General features: G+C 46.7%; 2 protein-coding genes across 7 annotated transcripts in view; one reads left to right on the top strand and one right to left on the bottom strand.

Annotated features, from left to right (window-relative positions):
- Positions 1–238: 238 nt before the first annotated feature.
- Positions 239–15,458, top strand: impdh1b (IMP (inosine 5'-monophosphate) dehydrogenase 1b). 6 transcript variants are annotated; one of them, XM_083692122.1, is made up of 16 exons: positions 239–332; positions 1,793–1,891; positions 2,067–2,144; positions 7,170–7,218; positions 9,230–9,331; positions 9,557–9,631; positions 9,870–10,076; positions 10,263–10,350; positions 10,565–10,764; positions 10,967–11,057; positions 11,578–11,673; positions 12,325–12,468; positions 12,833–12,977; positions 13,083–13,226; positions 13,350–13,433; positions 14,370–15,458. In XM_083692122.1, exons 2-16 carry the CDS (start codon positions 1,794–1,796, stop codon positions 14,389–14,391), a joined length of 1,623 nt encoding a protein of 540 aa, XP_083548248.1. In that variant the 5' UTR covers positions 239–332; position 1,793; the 3' UTR covers positions 14,392–15,458. The 6 variants fall into 6 exon arrangements, with proteins under 6 accessions (XP_083548248.1, XP_083548247.1, XP_083548246.1 ...); XM_083692121.1 differs by having other exon boundaries at positions 253–486; XM_083692120.1 differs by having other exon boundaries at positions 253–496.
- Positions 15,459–17,289: 1,831 nt separating this feature from the next.
- The window catches only part of prrt4b (proline rich transmembrane protein 4b), a gene marked incomplete at both ends in the record, with an annotated part of 15,568 nt that continues 12,085 nt past the window's right edge, over positions 17,290–20,772 (bottom strand). The window contains one exon of the mRNA XM_083691890.1: positions 17,290–19,355. Coding sequence (XP_083548016.1) covers positions 17,290–19,355 — 2,066 coding nt within the window. The remainder of the gene's footprint in view (positions 19,356–20,772) is intronic.

Below are 20,772 nucleotides of genomic sequence, written 5' to 3'. Positions count from 1 at the left end.
ATGGCAGAAACGTGAATCCATTTCACGGCCGTGTATTCTCCACGTTTCACGCACAAAGCGTGTGCTTGAGGGACTAGACTTGCTCGAGGGGAAATTCGTGTTTGAATGTGACGGGCTCGGGGGGGAGGTAAGAGACGGGTTGAACACGCGCCTCGGCCCCACGTGGGTGATGCTACTTCGGAGCGAGACGAGGTCGACCGAGGGGACGTGACGCGTCTGCAAAAAAAAGACTACATAACGCCGACACTGTAGCAGGCGACTGGCAATCAATTTGGACGAGCCCCGGCCAGAGCATCACTCTACATACTTCGGACAAGGGGAATTACAGTAGGGTAATACATTTCGGTTTTGGTCCCCTCCCCAATATAAAAAACAAAAAAACGTACTTTATATCCGCTCAGTTTCGGACCTGCTACGTTAGCACACAGCTGGAAAGTTCATTCTCCTTCCCTTCCCCTACGCGGTCAACGTGCTCAGCTTCAAGAGGTAGAAAAAGGTTGGAAATTATTGTTTTGGTCTTCTCATTTTGTTCAGGTTTGAGTGACAGCAACAGGAGCGGGCGAAGCCGTTGCAACTTCCATAGATTCGCTTCGTTATCATTGTTTTGATGAGGTTCTACTCAGCTCTACTAGCTTGTTGCTAGCTACCGCTAGCTGACACATGCGTTGGTTTTGAGCAAGCACGTCTGATCGTTTTCTGACCTGCTGACTGCAGCTGCGTGGCATGGTATCAGATAATTCGGATGACACAAAAAGAACACCATCATATTAACGTTATGGCTTAGTAGTTAGGAGTTATGTAAATCAATGTACACGTAAAAAACATTTACGTTGTAATGAAGCTGGCGACGAGTGGTAGCAAGCCAGGTTAAATTGTGTTCTTATCACGCATGTATCCCTGATGTTGACTTATGTGCTGCTAGTCGAGGCGTTAGCTGCGTAGGAGAGCTAGCTGGCGTTCCAGTGGGATTCATTCAGCTCCGTTCTGCCTTGGACTGTCACTGTTAAGCAGCTATCGTCAAGAACACGAGGTTATCTTAATTGATACATTCAGGTAGCTATAGATATGTATCGTCACGTTGTCATGAACGTTGTATAGTCTAGTAGTTATAGTGTGTGGATATATACATGTGTGTGTAGTGACAGCACGCGTGGCTGTAAACATGGTGTTTTTCCTGGTTCGCTATTACGACTGTGTTTATACGATGTACTCATGTAGGTCATCAGTTCAATAGCGACTGTAAAGTCAACGTCGGTGTTGCTGTTTTTGTTCCAGAATATTACACGGGAATGTCGATGAGGGGGGAAAAAAGGGGGTTCATCATTCCATACGGCAATATTGTACTACACACATGCCCTCCCACAGAGGAAAAAAGATGTCTAAATGAAATGGTAGTGGGTCAACCACATTGTGAAGAAGCGTCCTCATCCCGACTAACCGTGTCTGTGTGTTTTTCACCTTGGGCCGAATGTTTACATGGAGTGATTTTATTTCTGGCCCTTGTATTCATATCTCCTTGATAAACCGTTGCAAGTTCAGAGCGTTGGAAGTAGCAGCGCCTGCGCAGGGGCATTTGGATCTGACTGACGCAGCCTGGAGAGGATCTTGGCACTGGTGGGCATGAAGTTGGCTAAAGATCAGCATGACAGTTGTCACTAGGAGCACTGGAGCAGGATGCCGGCTTCCTCCAACTGCCTAGTTTTGCCTCCATGACATACCACATTATCTGTCCCCTTCCCATGTGCCATTTGTGTATTTTAATGCCTGCTTTGTCATCCTTTGCATTCCACAGCATGGCTGATTACCTGATCAGTGGGGGTACGGGTTACGTCCCAGAGGATGGGCTCTCCGCTCAACAGCTGTTTTCCGTCGGCGACGGCCTGACGTACAAGTAAGTGCAGCTCCATCCCCTGCATCACAATTGTCTTTGGTTAAAGAATGCTAATGAGATATCCCATAGATATTTCTAAGTAACGCCTCGAACTGTCAAAAACCTAACCGCAAGCGATATGGTGAGCGGGGTGCGGGCAGCGCTTTGTAATAGCCAACACGTTTTGAATCGGCAGATCTGCTCAACAATCTGTTGTCGCTGACGGTCAAACGGCAGAAGAGCTTTGCTCTAAAGGGGACGGGTTGACTTACAAGTGAGTAGAATGGTCGACTTTATTTTCCGTAATCCATTTTTTTAACAAATATTTATGATTACACTGTACTGTTAAATCCTGTCTCTCCAAGTGATGAGTTCATATAGGGGAAGCAAATCATTGTCCCTCGAAAGCTCTTTTAAATCACATTTTGATCGTTGTTTTTGCGAAAGCCAAATGAAATGCCATTGGGTCGCCACAAACTCTTATTTCTGTTAGACTTATCTAACTGGAAAGAGAGTCAAGTGAAAAGGGGAGAATGAGTAGGGAAAGTGAGGGGGTAGCTAGTTTGATTGCTGATACTAATCTGCATCAGGGGATGATATTTGCTTCCGGTAATGATATGACTGCATCCTTAACTGGCACGAAGAATCATAGCCCTATTGCATGACCAGCTATCAGATTCTTCCAGACACCTGATCACTCACAATCAATAAGGAGATCTAATTCTTCACCCATTTCCTAAGGCTAGGACCTTTCTTCATGCACTGCTCTTGGTAAAATCTGTGTCTTTGAAGATGAACTCATCACTCATTTACTGTTCTCCTAATTCTTTCTTTCTTCTTTCTTTCTTTCTTTCTTTGAATAACTGTCTAGAACACCTTCACTTTTTATTTCTTCATATTACCTGCCTGAACTAACTTCATTTCAAGACACACAGGAAACCCCAAATATTGCAACCCACTGGGGACCCCAAATATGACATTCATTTGATATTTAGCGCTGGTATGTCCACAGCAAGCCATTTCACTCGCCTGCCACTTGCCCTCCAAGGTTGTCTTCTAAACCATGTGCAACGTTTGGCTTCTTGAACAAACCTCTGGCTAGAGGTCTTGACAAGACAGTACTTGCACTTCTCATGGCATGGCTCTCAAGTGATGAACTTACAAAGTTAATTGTATTAATTTTTGTGTCCAAAGTGATGCAGTTTATGAAAATCGTGTCGGATGTACAGTATCCATCATAGACTATCAATATCAATAATAATCCTCTGAATAAGGGACTAATGCACTTACATCTGAATGAATGAATGAATGAAGAGTAGGCCATTTGAAGTATTTAGGACATATGTTGATGCCATGAAGATCCCTTAGCCCCTGGTGATGCCCATAGTTGAGGTGGTATTCTAGGTCAGCGATAGTCCTACACACACTTTTTTGATAGGACTGCCTCACAATCCCACCATTGAGAGTGATGCCTGAATGTCAGTCTTGAGTTCACCAGGGGTAATTGACCACGAAACGCATGGGTATGTGTGTGTGTGTGTGTGTGTGTGTGTGTGTTAGTGAAGGCTATCGGAGTGTCACCCAACTCTGTAATGAAGTGCGTCGTGCTTGAAGAGAAGGCTGAGCAGCACATGACTTCCCTGAGGTACTGTCATGTGAGCTCTTTGAGGAAAGCGAAGGGCAAATGAGAGGATAGGTGGGTGAGGAAATTAGGATGCCCCTTATGACATGATACTGTAGCTGACATGACAATAAACTGGGGGGGGGGGATTAATTAGTATAGGGGACTCCCATTTGGGCATGGTTCCATTCTGTTCCCTTTCCTCTTTCTCCGGGTCTTACCCTCCAGTTGGGCACAGAAATAATCTGTCCCGCAATCTGTTAATTTGTCCCGAAGAGACCTCCAAGCTATGATCTGTCTGCCTTTTGAGGCTTCTTATATTAAAACTAGCACTTACAAACCGAGTAAATTGGTCACAGCGATTTTAAGGGACCATTCAGGGGGTTGGAGAACTGAAGAGTTAGGTGGAGCCATAACCCTACGTTTCTTACACCCATCTGATCCCTTCAGAAGTAGGCACTAAGGGGAAGGGAGTAGGAGACTCCTAGCGCTTAATGCCAGCACACAGACACATGCAAATATGGACCACCTGACACACCCGACGCCTCCTTTCAAAAGGTTCAGTAGCCTGCTGGTCTTGTATCTGTGTGTCCAAGTTTTACGATTATAACATACACAGAGTAGCTGAGCAGATACAGAGGTGATCTAACTAGTGAACACTAGTGAACCATCTTTACTCACGTCTGCACTACTCCACCCATAATGTGTACACATCTGAGCATGTTCAACTTGGAACTCTCAGATGAAACTCTAAAACCTGGCAACCTAACTTGCAAGGAAAGTGAAACCCCTTTGAGCGAAATTTCTTTTTTTCCCAAAAGTGTCTGCTACTGTTCTGTTGGTGTTCAGGTTATGCCAGCAGAGTTAGTCAGCAAAATAAATGAAGTGTAATTGAGCCAGTACGCTTAGTAAGACATGGTAATTGGAATCGGTACATTATGAATTGGTACATTTATTGCTAGACAGAGTATTTAATGTAATGTGTTTTAGAAATGTCTGTCATTCTGTCAGGGGCACATAAAATGTGGTCATTCTGTCAGTGGCTTTATTGGGTGATTGAATCACACCACCTAACAAACCTTCCGACTGGGTCATTAAATTACCCTCTTTCAATGAAATGGAGAGGTCATTGTTGTTAATGGGGAAAGTATTCTTCTCTGTCAACATACCTGGTCATATAGAGGTCCAATTAGAAGATTAGGATTATAATGCACAACAAAACATGCTCATTTTTGAGTCATATTGGAGGTTAGACCAGGTAGTTCTTGAAAATCCTGTGTCACGGGGAAGGAATGCACCCAGAGACAATGTGCAAAGATTATCCCCCTGACAAGATAACAGGTCGTGCCTGTCAAAGTGCACATTCTTGTCATTTTGGTACACCCGCAGTTCTCATTAGTGGTGGAGAGCCATGCAAGGCCTTACTTAGGCAGGTAGTCTGTGGTAGTCTGCGCCGCAACGGTCGAATGGCATCGTGCCTTTGTCGACATTTTAACATTCAAATGCAAACCATATTCAAAAAGGTAGTCCGTGTTGTCTTTGGGGTTGAAAGCCCTAATGTGTTGAGAGTTATGCTGCTGGTATGTCTCCTCAGACATCATCTCATCCCATAACACCACAAAATGCTGCAGTATGGCTTTAGACAAATAAATACAAAATCCACACAACCTTAGTTACGCTGCTTTATGGTCCTCCCAGTACTAAAGTAGCTGATACAGGTGGCGGAGCATAGTCACCACCCTAACGTATACCTTTGTCGAATTTTGTATGCTAGACTGTTACTATGCAGCAAATGCTGTTGAAAGTAAGAACATGGGAGGGGGGAGTTAAAAATAAGTGTTTGATGACGGACCCTGAGACAGCCTGCCGACTCGGAGCCTGACTGACGAGTTGTTTAAGGTCAGAATGGGGATAGAGGAGGGAGCTGTTACTGAGGCTGTTGTTTAGGACAGCAGAGCAGGGGGAGGCCTGTCGGGTAGCTGAGGTTTGTGGTGGTGTGAACTGCTGGCAGATGTTTTTGCTCCGCGTCTCGTCCTTGTGTTGATGTTAGTGAGTGTCTGGAGGGTACAGACGGGACCCCTCCCTGTCCCATCTGGTGGGCTTATTTTAGCCCCCAGTCTTCCTAGCCACACTGGCGGTGGAGAGAGAGGAAAGTCTGTGGTCTGATGGAAGATGGGAAGCCCTGCTTTTCCTTCTCTCTCACTCTTCCCCCCCCCCCCCCCCCCTTCCACAGCCTTCCTCTCACTGTCTTTTTACTTTTACTTTTTTTAAAATCCTGCTTCTGTTTTTATAATAATTCATTTCGATGCTGTTCTCTCCCACACTCGTCCTCCATCTTCCCCTCTCAGTCTTTTCCTCTCTGTCATAGACAAAGCGCTCCTTATTCCTCACTCTCCAGCCTGTCTGTGTTTGCACGCCCATCTGCCAAACCACCAAAGTACGCCTGTCTGAGAAAAACACACATCATCCTGGCCTCTCGCCCTCTCTCCCTCTCCCTCCCCCTCTTTGCCTGTCATGTAGTTTATTGCACACGCTAAGTGCTCAAGTTGACCCCAGCTGTACTAGCCAAGCTCGGCATGACCCAAGAATTTCTGTCCGAAGACGAGAGGACGAGAGTACCCCAGGCGTTTAGAAAACGGTACCCGTGTCTCCTTTCCTTCAGAACCACAGATCAGAAAATACTCAGGAAGGTGGAAGCATCCATAGGGGAAAAGCAGTGGTGTAAAAGCCTATCCAGTCCTTTTCAGGTTGAAGCTTCTTTATCGTTACGTCATACACAAGTATACAATACAACAATGCTTAAGGCAGAGCAGCTCTACAACAACAGTATCAGCTGTCACTTTCACTTATCATGTCTGGTCATGTGGCTGAGATAAGGATGTCAACACACTGGGGCAACTGGGGCACTGCCATTATGTTTTGAATTCATTGCTATGTTGAAATGTGTTCTATCCTCGAGCAGCTCCATTTACTTGGATCAATGATTAACTTATTAACCTCTGGTAATTTATTTTTTACTGCATTTAGATGTTTAAAGTTCTCGTCACATCTCAAGTCCTCTTTTTTTTTTTTTTTTCTCCTGTCAACAGGAAGTTTGCTTATTCACTTCCACTTTCAAGTCACGTTCCCTGCCCTTTGCCATCATACAGAAACAGTGGCTCCGTACACGTCCTTTAATAATCTATTGGTCGCCCCTCAATATCAGGGCCTGTATTCACAAAGTGTCTCAGAGTAGACTAGATCAGCACTGCTACTCTGAGACGCTTTGGGAATACGGGCCCTGATCTCTACCTAGGTTCGATTTGTTAGGTAGTATTTAAAATATACGTTTTTACTAACCGTTATCTAATCACGCATAGCCCCCTAGTTGTCTCAAGGAACGGCCGAAGTGATGCATTTACGTAAGCCTGCATCATGTTCTGGCTTCGTCAAAATAGCAGTGATCACCTGCCCCGTTTATGACGTTCAACACCTCATGCTTTTGACACCTTGGAATATGGCAGAGGAATGTGTGAATGCGTTTGAAGGGTTAGGAGCCTGTCGGTTTCTGGGCACTCCCCTTTTCTCCCATTGTCACTCAAACTGGCAGTCCCATCACGTCATTGGGCTTGTTGTTCCTTTGTCATCAGCCGTAGTGACCTGTGTCAGCTCTGACCCCTGATTCTGTCTGTCTTTCAGCGACTTCCTGATTTTGCCCGGCTTCATCGACTTTACCTCAGACGAAGTGGTGAGTTTCCCCCTTCTTACTTGATTGGCTGAAATTTCAAAGAGCCAAAACGATTTTTGAGTGACTGTCTTAGGCTGCCCTTTTAGACTTTCCTCTAGCTAACCCAACTGACATGGTTCCATTTAGTTCCTAGGCCCCTATCCCTGGGTTTCTTCTCACAAACCAGAGAGTGCTGGTTAGGTGCCACCCATGTGGCCGAGTCTACTCCTTGGTGGAGAAGACCTGTGTAGACTATTCAGTCCTTTCAGATATTAAATATGGGGTATGAAGGATAAAATGGAACCAAGCCTTAGCCTTTCCCTTTGTCACCCAGACCAATACACTCCCAACCTGTGCAGTAACGTCCTGTCCGTTCTCAGTTTGGCTTTTGTAGAGAGTCAGTCAGCAGACACACCTAGTCAAGGCCATTTCCCAAACCATGGGCTTATTACAGTACACTGAGTCTCCACAAATGCACAAACAACCCTCTTCGTTCCTAACCTCAACCTCATTTCATAATTGCAACGTTTTTAGAATTGTTTTTGCTTTTCCAACCGCCTGCGTCATATCCCCCCCTTCCCCCCGGCTACTCTATTTCTGCCAAAATGGCCGCCCACGGTTGGTCTCACTCTCCCTGTGTTTACATTTGTGCCTGGTTGGTTGCTCACTCCCTCTCTCTGAGGATGATGTGAGTGTTAATCTCAGGCTTTAGGTGAAATCCCCCCTCCCTTTTTGTCTCTCAGGGGTTTTTAATCTAATTGATATCTCTAATCTCCCTTTTTTTGATTCAGACTAAATCAGAGTTCTTGTTTCAGTTGAAGACACATATGTTGCCCCGTTGTGGGTTGCCTTCATAGGGCTGTAGCCTGGCCTAATTTCAGGGGTTAGGAAGCGGTCACGCTTGAATAACTTGCATTTATTCAAGGCTCCTGGCTTTTACAGGTTAGGCCAGCTCTTTGTAGAATTTAGCATGGTCGTAGAGCTTACACAATTACTGTAGAAGGGCCAAAACGATGACTGAGTTGTTAGTGACTGTCTTAGGCTACCCTTTGTCTTTCCTCTAGCTAACCCAACTGACATGGTTCCATTTGGCTCCTAGTCCCCTATCCATGGCTTCTTCTCACAAACCTGAGAGTTCTGGTTAGGTGCCAAGGGCTCTGCAGTCTTTCTTCACCTCCCCTTCTCATGAAAGGTTTTGAGACACATAAGACCCTCGTCTCACCTTTATCTGTCACAGATAAGGGAGGAATGCTTGGACATTAAAACTCCCATTTCCCATGGACGTGGAATGCCATCATTTTCCCAGAGAACACGGATGCTGAATCCTCGTGTTTTGAGAATCAGAATTGAGTGTAGCTGAGGTATCTCGCTGAATGACTCTTTATCTGTAAGGAGGAACTTTCCCAGCTTTCCACATAGTTTATGTCAAGGTCGCAGGCTGATTTTATCACTTCAAATTAACCTCCACTCACCCAGTAATTTACTGAATGAATTGGGTTCCCTCTGACACATGCTTCAGTTTAGACATAACAATGTCTGTGTTTTAACTTTAAGGGCCGATTCAAAAAAGATTACATGTTTGCGAATATTTGTTTTGTCTAAAAGGTAATGTCTGTTCAGTCTGATTTTTGAACTTGAGACTGTGTGCCTTCTAACAGTCATTGAAGCCACTTGAGAGATGAACATCAGAAGCGAAGCTCCAGGCCACAATTTCTCCTCATAGTAAAATTCTGCCCCCTGGTGGATAACATGCCAAACATCATAACTTGAGAATGAAGACTTGCCATGTCTGTAAGAGCAAGTAAGCTGGTCAAGAGCCTCTGGCTGCTGATGCAAAATACCTACTCTCTGAGTTGAACTAATGCAGTCCTCACAATGTGGAAACGTACAGTACCCTTCGCTTCACACTGACAACCGCTCATTCACACCAGGAGCACACTGTCGACAAGTATTTTGACTGCATTTTTAATGGTTTCCTAAACATGCTTTTGGGGAGCTGAGTTGAACTGATGAGGCCCTCTCTCTTCTTCAGGACCTGACCTCTGCCCTGACCAGGAAGATCACCCTGAAGACCCCACTCATCTCTTCCCCCATGGACACCGTCACAGAGTCAGCAATGGCCATCGCCATGGCGGTAAGACCCTGCGATTTGACACAAAATGGCTGAAAACGTGTTGCCAGTGTTAAGCGTAGAAAAAAAAAACATCTTGGATTTTATTAATCTGCCCTTGTCTAAATTTCCACCAATATATGCATCTGAAATTTGAAATGGTGATAAGAAGATGAGTCAAGATATCAATTTACTGACCATAGTAAGCAATCAGGATTCATGCATTCATGCATTTGTTTTGTGTTATAGCTGATGGGAGGCATTGGCATCATCCACCACAACTGCACCCCAGAGTTCCAAGCCAATGAAGTCCGCAAGGCTAAGGTGAGAGCACACTTTACACCTGAGTACGTCTTTGTCTGCAGAGCTTTATTTGATTTGCTATGCTACCTGTAAGGTGTTTACTCTGATTTATTTTAAGAAATGCATAGAAAAAACACTTATTTTTTTTATTTTTTTTAAATGCAAATAATATGTCTAACTTGGTGGCTATTTCGAATGTTATAAAGATGTTTGTGTTTCTGTGTGTTAACTAGTGTACTTTTTTTCTTTTGTATTTCAGAGGTTTGAGCAAGGCTTTATCACAGATCCGCTGGTGATGAGCCCGCGTCACACGGTGGGGGACGTGATTGAAGCCAAGAATCGTCACGGCTTCTCTGGCATCCCCATCACAGAGACAGGGAAGATGGGCAGCAAGCTGGTCGGCATCGTCACTTCCAGAGACATCGACTTCCTCTCAGAGAAGGACCACAGCAGACCGCTGGAGGAGGTACGTTTGTGTGTGTTTTTTTGTTGTGTTTGTAATGTGTACTCAACTTGTGTGTAGTATTATTATTATTATTATTATTATTATTATCTGTATGTGTAGCCCTGCTGTTTGAGCTATTGTTAACATGACTTGAAGAAGGGTTAGTGAGTTCATTTTTCTCAAGTAACACTGACCTTTCATTCCCAGGCGATGACTAAGAGGGAGGAGTTAGTTGTTGCCCCAGCTGGCGTTACCCTGAAAGAGGCCAATGATATTCTACAGCGCAGCAAGAAAGGTTAGCCAATTGTTGTTCTTATAGCTGGCCAATGTGGTCTCTTAGGTATTATGAGTGTGTAGTTACATTATGAAATCCTCTGACCACGTTGCATTGAGTTTCTGCCATGAGTTACAAAGTCATTTTCCAGTCTACAGATGTGTTTGTGGTGCTAAATGACGCATCTAGGCTTTTCCCTGGCCTTTATAACAGAGTTGCTCGTCTGTGTTATTAGGTAAGCTGCCCATCGTGAACGACAGTGACGAGCTGGTGGCCATCATTGCGCGGACGGATTTGAAGAAGAACAGGGACTACCCTCTGGCCTCCAAGGACTCCCGCAAACAGCTGCTCTGCGGAGCGGCTATCGGCACCAGAGAGGACGACAAGTATCGACTGGACCTGCTGGTGCAGGCAGGGGTGGACGTGGTCGTCTTGGTGGGTTGCGGTTGGGGTGCGGTTGGGTTACTGTTGGGGTGCGGTTGGGGTGCGGTTGGGTTAGAGATGCGGAAGGGTTTTGCCGTCAGCGATCGTGGATGGCAAGTAACGACATGTTGGATTAGGGGGAAAAGCACTGCAGACATTCATTGTTTTGTCTTTTTGTTTGTGTGTGTGTGTGTGTGTGTGTGTGTGTCTGTAGGATTCCTCACAAGGCAACTCTGTGTACCAGATCAACATGATCAACTACATCAAACAGAAATACTCAGAGCTCCAAGTGGTGGGAGGGAACGGTGAGTGTGGAGCCATGTTTCACTCTGTTTGTCTGGAGTTTGACCCCCCCTTGCCCAGACTCCTAGCCATGTTTGACCCCCCCTTGCCCAGACTCCTAGCCATGTTTGACCCCCCCTCGCCCAGACTCCTAGCCATGTTTGACCCCCCCTTGCCCAGACTCCTAGCCATGTTTGACCCCCCCTCGCCCAGACTCCTAGCCATGTTTGACCCCCCCTCGCCCAGACTCCTAGCCATGTTTGACCCCCCCTCGCCCAGACTCCTAGCCATGTTTGACCCCCCCTCGCCCAGACTCCTAGCCTTTCCTTAGCAGCCCCACTGTCTAGTCCTGCTCCGGTACCAACACATGCATAGCTGCTTCCTTATTTGACACAGGATCACTGATCTAACGTAATTGGATAGGCGTGAGCAAAATGGTGGGATCTGTGATGCACTTAAGTTGCTGTTCTGCTTTGTTTCTGATTGTGTGTGTGTGTGTGTGTGTGTGTGTGCGTGCGTGTGTGTGTGTGTGTTCTCCTACAGTGGTGACTGCAGCCCAGGCCAAGAACCTGATCGATGCAGGAGTGGACGCTCTGAGAGTGGGTATGGGCTGTGGCTCCATCTGCATCACCCAGGAAGGTACGTTTCCCCAGCAGACTTGCCGTTCATTTCAAATAAACCCCCCCCCCCCCCCCCCCCCAACCCCTATGGCCGTGGCACCTGTGTAGATCTGAGAGGGGCTGGATAGGTGTAGGCGATACGGCGGTAGCTCCATCTTGTTTTCTTATGAGCAAGGTGGAATTGACATCGTAATACTAACACACGTCTCAGGTCATGACGGAGGCTTCATTTAAGGAAGATGCTCGTCTTGGAATAGAATGCTCAGTCAGCAACATGGCGTCCAGTTTAAAGTCTAAAGCTTCAGTCATGCATTACTGTGCTCCTCCACAATGTAACCTATCAGTACCAAGTATGGTTGTGGGGTTCGCTGACGTTGTTTTCAGTCGTGAGGAACCAGAGGCTGCACTGGTTGCTCATCGTTGTTGTCATGGTGATCTGTGCAGGCACTGCTCCAGGTTGCCATGGGGATGAGCCACTGCATAGGGTCATACAAGATTGCAGATCCTTTCTTTTTTTTTCTGTGCAGAAATACTTTTTTTTTTTTTGCACATTATTTACAATTTACAAATGTTTTCTCCTGTTTTGGAACCTAGCGTTGAACATGACCAGGATGAGATGGGCAGCATGAGATCACCGTGGTAATACGGTGTATTTTCCTGTCTCTTGTAGTGATGGCGTGCGGCCGCCCCCAGGGCACCTCGGTGTACAAGGTGGCGGAGTATGCCAGGCGTTTCGGTGTGCCCGTCATCGCAGACGGGGGCATCCAGACCGTCGGCCACGTGGTGAAGGCACTCTCACTCGGGGCATCAACAGGTACCATTCATTTATTTATTTATTTATTCATTCTCTGCCTCACAACATCCAGGAGATCAATGCTGCCCAATTCGTGCTATGCTCTCTACAGAGCTACTCTGCACTCTGCTCCGTTTTGAATTGAATCAAGGAGACACGTGTCCTCATTCTTAAGTCTGTTTCCCTGTTGTATTCAGCTTACTTAAAGCTAATTGACGCTAATTGAAGTGATTGAACATTATTTCAATTATTGCTAATTGGAGGCAATTGAAGTCGGAGGGGGAACCTGCATAGTGTCTCCTCATAAGAACGCACGCATGCACTCATTACAATGGCGTTATGGGGCTCCAAGCCAACCAATGACCTTTCCTCTTCCCCCCCTCAGTGATGATGGGCTCGTTGCTAGCGGCAACCACAGAGGCTCCGGGTGAGTACTTCTTCTCAGACGGCGTGCGGCTGAAGAAGTACCGCGGCATGGGCTCTCTAGACGCCATGGAGAAGAGCACGAGCAGCCAGAAACGCTACTTCAGGTACGGAGGACGCTCTCACACCCAAGACCTTATCCCATTGGTGCACCCTACTGTCCATCAGCCGTGTCTAACCTGTCTCTTTGCTCTGATTGGCTGATTCCACAGCGAGGGGGACAAGGTGAAGGTGGCCCAGGGGGTGTCGGGCTCTGTCCAGGACAAGGGCTCCATCCACAAGTTTATCCCCTACCTGATCGCAGGCATCCAACATGGCTGCCAGGACATTGGCGCAAAGAGCCTGTCTGTGCTACGGTGAGTTCGTGTTGTGTTTATTGTGTGTTCACACATCCTCACACACACAAACATGTGTTGGAGAGTGTATGTGTTTGACGTAAAATGGGGTGAGAGAGTCATGTGCGTGTGTGTCATTCCCAGTTCAATGATGTATTCCGGAGAGCTGAAGTTTGAGAAGAGGACCATGTCTGCACAGGTGGAGGGAGGAGTCCACGGCCTCCACTCGTAAGTACACACACACACACATGCGCGCACTCACGCACACATGCACGCACGCGAAATGGGCTTCATGGCATTAAGCCACATGCTTGGACCATAAGCCATGCAGCTGTTGTACTAGAAAGCATAACTCATTTTCTATTGGTGATGGCTTTGAAAACTGTCTTGGACATCAAAAAGTGTCCTCTGTTTCTTTTTTCTGTCTCTTTCGCCATAGACATTCTTTTGTTCCATGTAAGTACATGAACACACAGACCTGTGGAGGGGTATGAGGGGTAGTGAAAGACCCAATTTCGCCATAATAGATGTTCCTCGTTAAATTCCCCCCCCCCCCCCCCCTGTTTTTAAAGAGGTTACAATGTTTTGACGTATCTTTTTTTTTTAAAGGTTTACTTCCTATCTTGATTCTTTTAAATCGGACAAAGTAGAGGACTGCTACTATGGCGATGTGAACATTCTCCTCAGATTCCAACCTGGTAGTGGGAGGAGGGATAAGGGGACCTGCTAGCCGAAAATGTTGTCTTTCCTTTCTAGTTGTCCTTATTTGGATGTGGATGTCCTATGGCATGCTTTGCTACAGCCTCCTCATCCCTCCCTCGGTCCACTAGCCTCCCTCCCTCCCATCCTACCCTAGTCCGTAGGGCACAGAGGCTAGTAAAGCAGTATGGTGGCAGATGCAGGGTGACCATGCTCAAACTTGTCCCTGGTAAATGGATAATGCTGTCACTAGCATGTTAAATGGGATGCGTCTGTCTTTGTGTTTTGATGCATTATGGATCCAGTATTGGTTAAAGTGATATGTAGATGGTTTATAATACGGGGTAATTGATAAGTTATTCTGGGGCTGTTCGGCTGATTTTAAAAATGAAAGGGCAGTATATGATGGATGGGTCAAAGTTGATGGATGACCTTTGACGTGACGTGTCTTTTTTTTCTCCACAGATACGAGAAACGGCTTTACTGAAGGAGGAGCCATAGCGCGGACGAGGGACGCCCCCGAAGTGCCCACCCCCCCTGTGACCAAACGTAACCGCCACATCTGACACGCCCCCGACCCACCCCACACGCCCACTCAGTTCCCACCTAACAGCCCCACCCCCCCACCCTGCCCTCCCGGACCCCCCCAGCCGTAGAGCCTTGGGAGGAGGGAGAGGTGGGGGAATGCTCATCTGCAAAACAAACCATCATAGGCATAAACATGGGATTGCACTTAAGAAGCGGAGCATCAGGGTTTTCATGATGGCCCCCCCCCCCTTCCTCCTCACCCAGTACACAGCCAATCCCCATAGTGTGTGTATGTATGTTAAAGTCAGTGTATGAGTGAGAGGTGTGTGTGTGTGCTTGTCTGTTCTGTATATGGGGACACACTCGGTGAAGGAGGTCTCTGTGATGCTGTTACAATCTCATCTTCTGGGTGAAAGTGAAATGACCATGCTGAGATCTCCATCTTTATTTGAATGGGATCTGCTCTTACCAGCAAGCTCCATGTGGGAAGCTTCAAACATCCTGATCCTCAATCAAACTCTGATGTGCGGAAAGCGCTTGTCTTGCTACTTCAGTGTGCAAGTGTTATCGTGGCAATCCTCCTTTGTTGTTGGCTCTGTTTTTAAAATGGAGTATACTGTTCCGTATAATGTTCTGTAACTTTTTACTGTGATTCAACTGATGATGGACTCGTTGTCTGAGGCACCCAGAGTCTTCACCACTACAATGGTAGTACCATATCCCCCCCCCCACCCCCCACCCAAGAGTTACTAACCTCCTGTTCATGGGACTGTAGCCTGTGAGACGTTACCTTGCTGTGGCCATTTCATTCCCCCCCCCCCCAAACACACACCTAGATGACGTGAACCAAAAGCCAGTGGCCCATCACAATGCTTGCAGTGTTATGTTGAGCACGGTTGGGACCAAAAGCTAGACTCGGCCATAGATCAGGGACGTTTTTAAACTGAATTGTGTCAATCAATGATAGTAAATGCATAGAGAATCATCTAGACTGGAATTCAATAAGTTTAGGGGGAAAAAAAATAATACACATTTTGGAAGTAAAGCTGTAGAGACTCTGCTACAGTACAGTGAGCATGAAGGGTTTTGATATGCATATGCTTTTTTCCTTTTTTTGTTTTGTTTTGAAGCTTCAACACGGCTATATTTATACTCTGCTTTTTTCTAATTACGTACGTACTGCCAAGTGTCACGGTCTCTCTGTAACACTGATGTGTAAATGCTAAAGCCAAAATTAGCTCAGCGAGTCGCCAGCAACGTAGTCCCTCACCTCCACTCTGTTCTGTCACAAGTTGCGTCACAGATTGTCTGATTGTTGCAGATTTGACCTGTTCAGATTACCAGAGATATGCCTTGAAACGGATGGATGAAGGCTGCACGCGACCGAAAGTCTTACCACCCGGAAATGCATCGACGTGCATGACGCTATAACGTCCTCTCGCCTCCTTTTCCTCGCCTTTTTGAAATACTGAACTTATCTTATCATTCGGCTTATGTAGGAATAGGCTTTTCTAACGTTTTTTCGTAAACGGTTGTCCTTTTTGGCAGATGTGTTTTTTAGGATGTCCGTAGGCTTAGAGGAGAGTCGTTTTCCCTGTTGTGCTGATGTACTCCTCCCTCTCCGAGGTTCACCTGGCTAACGGCACTCTTACAGTTGATATGAATTGTAAGTAAATGTACATGCAGATGTATGGAGAGTTATATACTTGTGTCCTGTTGGAAATGGCTGTTGCTTGTTTGCAATCTCCCACCTCGTAATAAAAATCCTCACTGACTTGGAAACGGGCCTTGTTTACAACGGGATACTCGACAGAAACAGGTTGCTTATGCTGTTCAACATTGTAAAGAAATAAAAGTCAAATATACTGTGTGTGAACTTGTGAATTATTGACCTTGACTGTTACACTTGATGTAATACAAATGACCACAATGATGCGAGTTTAGATAATGTAGTTGAAGACTTTATTTGAGATGCACTGCAATATACATGTGAGCAAACATACAACACACTAGAAATATAGAAAAGGTTTATTTTTTATTTAATGACTTGAGTAAAGAATTAATGACAGTTTTAACAGATAAATAAATTGGTAAGCTTTTCATATAAATTCTGCGCTGCTTGCAGAGGAATGACAGTAGTTGTGTGTGTCCTATGGAGTAGGAACAGGAATGGCACCCTATCACTAGAGGGCGCTGCCACTCTGCTACAGTGTTGCTGTTTGTTAAAATCAAGCTTTCCTATATTGCATGGATCTTAATGCACTCTAAAATATCTAGGCTAATGCTTGACTGACGAAAGGAATATTACATATATTTTACTGCGGTGATGCAACTTCACTTAATTGGCATTAAATGACGAGCTTACTCTGTTCAAACTGAATATACACTTTGAAAGATTTCAGTAGTTGTTCGTTTAATAAGTGCTTATTTCAATCACAGTATTATTTATTTTAATGCAAAAAGTTTTGTACAAATGCTTTTATTTCCTTTCCCCCTCTATCCAAATTCACAGAGAAACCCATAACTGTAATGAGAGTATCAAACGTCGTCACCCAGTAGCAAATATGAAAAAATGTCACTTACAAATTTCCCCTTGGCTTGTGGCATTCTGTGGCACTTATAAAATACCCTCAGTAACAATCTTGCAGCCTTCCTCTACTCAGTTTCAAACAAGTTAATTTACTTGAATAAACTCAGGAACAAACATTTGGCACCATTTAACCTTCCTCAACAATGAAGGCAAGCCTTCAGCGTCAAACCAACTGTAGTGATGCCACCTTACTATACTTACCCTCAGTCAAAACAACAATGTCAGTACAGTCCTCACACTTTAGCCCTTTACGGTTGAGAGCTAACCCTACAGGTCAATAGTCTCGCTGCAGATGCTCAGAGCATCTATCTGTCTGCAGACACTGATGAACTCCTCCTGTACGGACCGGTCTGCTTCTGATGACATATCCAGGTCCAGACTCTCTTGCGAAGCCGACCCCAGCGTGTGATAGCATCTCTGCAGGTGTGACCCCTGGTGGCTGGAGGATGCGATGCGGCCTGAGCTGCCACTATGGTTGGACGGTGGTTGGCCATGTCCCTCTGGGCTGGAGCAGAGGACCAGAGAAGACCCCCCTATAGAGGGTCTGTACAGGGAGCAGGAGGAGGAACTGCCCCTCCAGCGCTCAGGAGATGAGCAGCTAGAGGAGGAGGACAGGGAGGGGGAGGGGGGTGCACCCAGAACAGGGTCCCCTGGAAGGGGGAGTAAGGGTGCAGGCTGGGGGGCCATCTCCACACAGGAGGAGGTCCGGTATAGGCCTGGGTCAGCCGAGAAGGTCTCTCGAAGCGCTTGGCTGCCGTTGGGGAGTGTGTTTGAGGTGTTAAGAGAAAGGTCACTGCAGCGGAACGGCCTGGACGGGCTGAAGAGGCTCATGGGAAACAGGGCCTCACTAAAGAGTGCCTCGTCAATGCTTCGACGCAGGTTGATGGGCGAGGGTGGTCGAAGGTCTGCCGTGGAATCGCTGGCGAAGGAAGACCCCCCGGATGGTGCGCCTCCTCCCCCGTCCTCGGGCTTGCTGGAGCCAGGCAGGTCCAAGTCCAGGTCTAGGTCTCTGTAGGCTAAGGCCCGGTTGCTGTGGTAGAGGAGGTCCAGGCCGTTTAGGCTGCTACCCAGCCTCTCATCCACCAGTGTATAGAGAGGCAAGCACTCTGTCTCCCCGTTCCCGATGGTGTCACAGATGGCCAGCTTCTCCTGCTGGCTCAAGGTCCACTGGTAGCTTCCTGGTATTATGGGTGACTTGGCCGCTAGCAGCTCTGTCCAGCAGCTTCCGGGCTGGGGGAGGTGGTCTGAGCAGTACACTGGTTGCGCCACTACCAGGGCTAAGGTGAGACAAACCCCAACCTCACACACCCGGCAGCTGAACTGGAAGGCCCACCAAGGCCAAGGGCGGAAGACTTCAGCCCCCCCAGCGAGACCCAGAGCATGGAGCATGGCATACAGCTGCAGGCCGGCACATGCCAGGGAGAACAATGCCGAAAGGCATACGGTCGCAGCTGCACGATTCCAGTCCCTGCTTTCGGCGAAGGGGCAGCGGTTGTAGCGTTCAGCTGGGGTTGGCGAGGTGTTATTCAGGTGGTAGATGTGCTTGGAGTCTGCCCGCACATAACAGTAGAATACAAAATAGGCAGCAGACAAGAATGAAGCCAGTGCCACAAATGCTCCCCGCGAGATGAGCGAGAGGAAGAGGCAGAATGGCGCCCTCCTCTGGTAGAGCCTCAGTAGTGTAACCGGACCAAAGGCAGCGGCAAAGTGCAGCAGCACCAGGCAGGCCAGGAAACAGGGCCTCTGGAACGCAGAGTAGGAGAGCTGCATCCTGGAGCGCATGGAGAGGAGGAGGAAGACCAGGCCGAAGGCTGCAGTCAGACAGGGGAATGGGGCTTCGTAGAGCAGGAGGGAGGCTTCCGTGGAGGGCAGCCTGTCCTGGTGGCCATAGGCATCATAGAGGAGTGAGAAAGCCCTGGTGCACCCAGCGGCCAGGAGGAACAGACTAACCAAGGCAAAGTAGCCGCAGCCTGAGGGGCATCTGAGGGGCAGGCATAGCAAGTTGAGCGCCGAAGCCAGGCTCACCATCGCAAAGATGGAACCCAGACCGTAGATGTGCGCTTCCCAGGCTAGTCCCCAGGCTGCCATAGCGCTGTTCCAATCAGAGTGCAGGGGAACGAACATCGGTGGGGCCGGGATCAGGAAGGGGTTGTTTGATTGGTTGTTGGAGGTGGTGGTGTTGTCAGTGGGAATGATGATGTCACTGGGAGGAGTTGGTGTCCATGTGTAAGAGAGGTCGCAGATTCCTGTACGTTCTTGATTGCAGTCTGGGAGGAAGGTTCCGTCACTGCCTGTTGGGTTGGACAGCCAGTCGTCTGTGTCCACGACAACACCTGGAAAAACATGGAAAATGAGAGAATTTCAATTTTGATCCTATACAATTTTTATCTGTTCTAAAAAAGCAATTTGTCATGGGAGGCTTGACATGTGACGGCCAAGAGAACGAATGAATCATTTATCGAGCAGGGAGGACAGAAAAACACAACAAGATGTGACAGTGGTGTCTTACATGGCTGAGGAGAATTCCTTTTAAATTCCATCAGTTACGGAAGTGAATTGAATTCCAATTCGATAATTTCAATTATTTTTCAATCGGTTGAACAAATGGGTATACCTGGAGTTCCAGCAACTCAACTGTGTGTCCTCTACATTCTACTATAAATTGAAAATGAAAAGCTTTGGAATTTGAATTGAGTTGGGTTTAGAGACACTTGACCTGAATTGATTGAATTGAAAAGGAATTTGCCACAACCCTAGTGTCTCACCACTGGGCAATCTACTGTCATCAACCTTCAAGATTCTATTTTGATTTGACTGCATTGTAATACCATTCACCACCACAGGGTGTCACTCAGGAGAATACATCTTAAGCATACACACAGGAGAATACATAATAACGTTTACTCAACATCAGAGCCAAGGCCCAAATCGGCTCGGAGACAAGTCTGCGAAAGCATGCTTTCCTGCTAATGCGTTAATCCTGTATAAAAGCCAGAGAAGGCAACTTCAAACTGGGCTGGGTACAGAAAGGCGGAACAAGAGGGAACTGTGAGCCTAGGCACCATTACATAAGCTATGAGTGAACATCTGTTGTTTCCATACGAACATAGCTAATTATGATTGCATTATACATGTTACAGTGCGTAGTGGGAGGAAATGGCTGTTTGTGGCTCAGTGGCTTGGCTGAGAATGAGGGAGTGTCCCTTTTAAATCTCAAATGTGTGTTTGTGTGAACCATGCTTGAGCGCTGTTAAGCTCATCTGCGCAGTCAATGTATATGCCAAAGAAGGTTATTTGTAAGTTCAATGAGTGGTAGAGTGGTGGTCTGATTGAACTCATCCAAATGCATCCCAGATGAGCATCAAATACGACTTATCCTTCCACTGTTTTGTCTCTTGGTCAAAAACAAGCTTTAGAAAGCGTTGACAACCAACTGTGACAAAGGCTTTAATAACTTATCCTGTTATCTTGTACCACTGCAGAAAATAACATTGCCTAGACTGTCCAATAGGCACCTATTCATTTTGACTAGAAGAGATGAAAACATGTACAAGAGAGACCCAAGAACATGGACAACAGACAAACAGGTCTAATTTCATCTTCTACACACAGGAAACACAGCCTAATCAGTCATTCAGCCCCAGCCCTATCAGAGACAATCACTCCTCCATAAAGAGCCAGGCTCCTTAATGGGCTTCTGAGGCAGGGATAAATGAGCAGGATGTCTCTGAAAAGAGTGGGAGTCAGAGT

The sequence above is a fragment of the Argentina silus genome (assembly GCF_951799395.1).
Source record: "Argentina silus genome assembly, chromosome: 20".
Classification (NCBI taxonomy): domain Eukaryota; kingdom Metazoa; phylum Chordata; class Actinopteri; order Argentiniformes; family Argentinidae; genus Argentina; species Argentina silus.
Note: the sequence above shows the minus strand (reverse complement) of the source record. Positions and strands in the feature narration are given on the sequence as shown.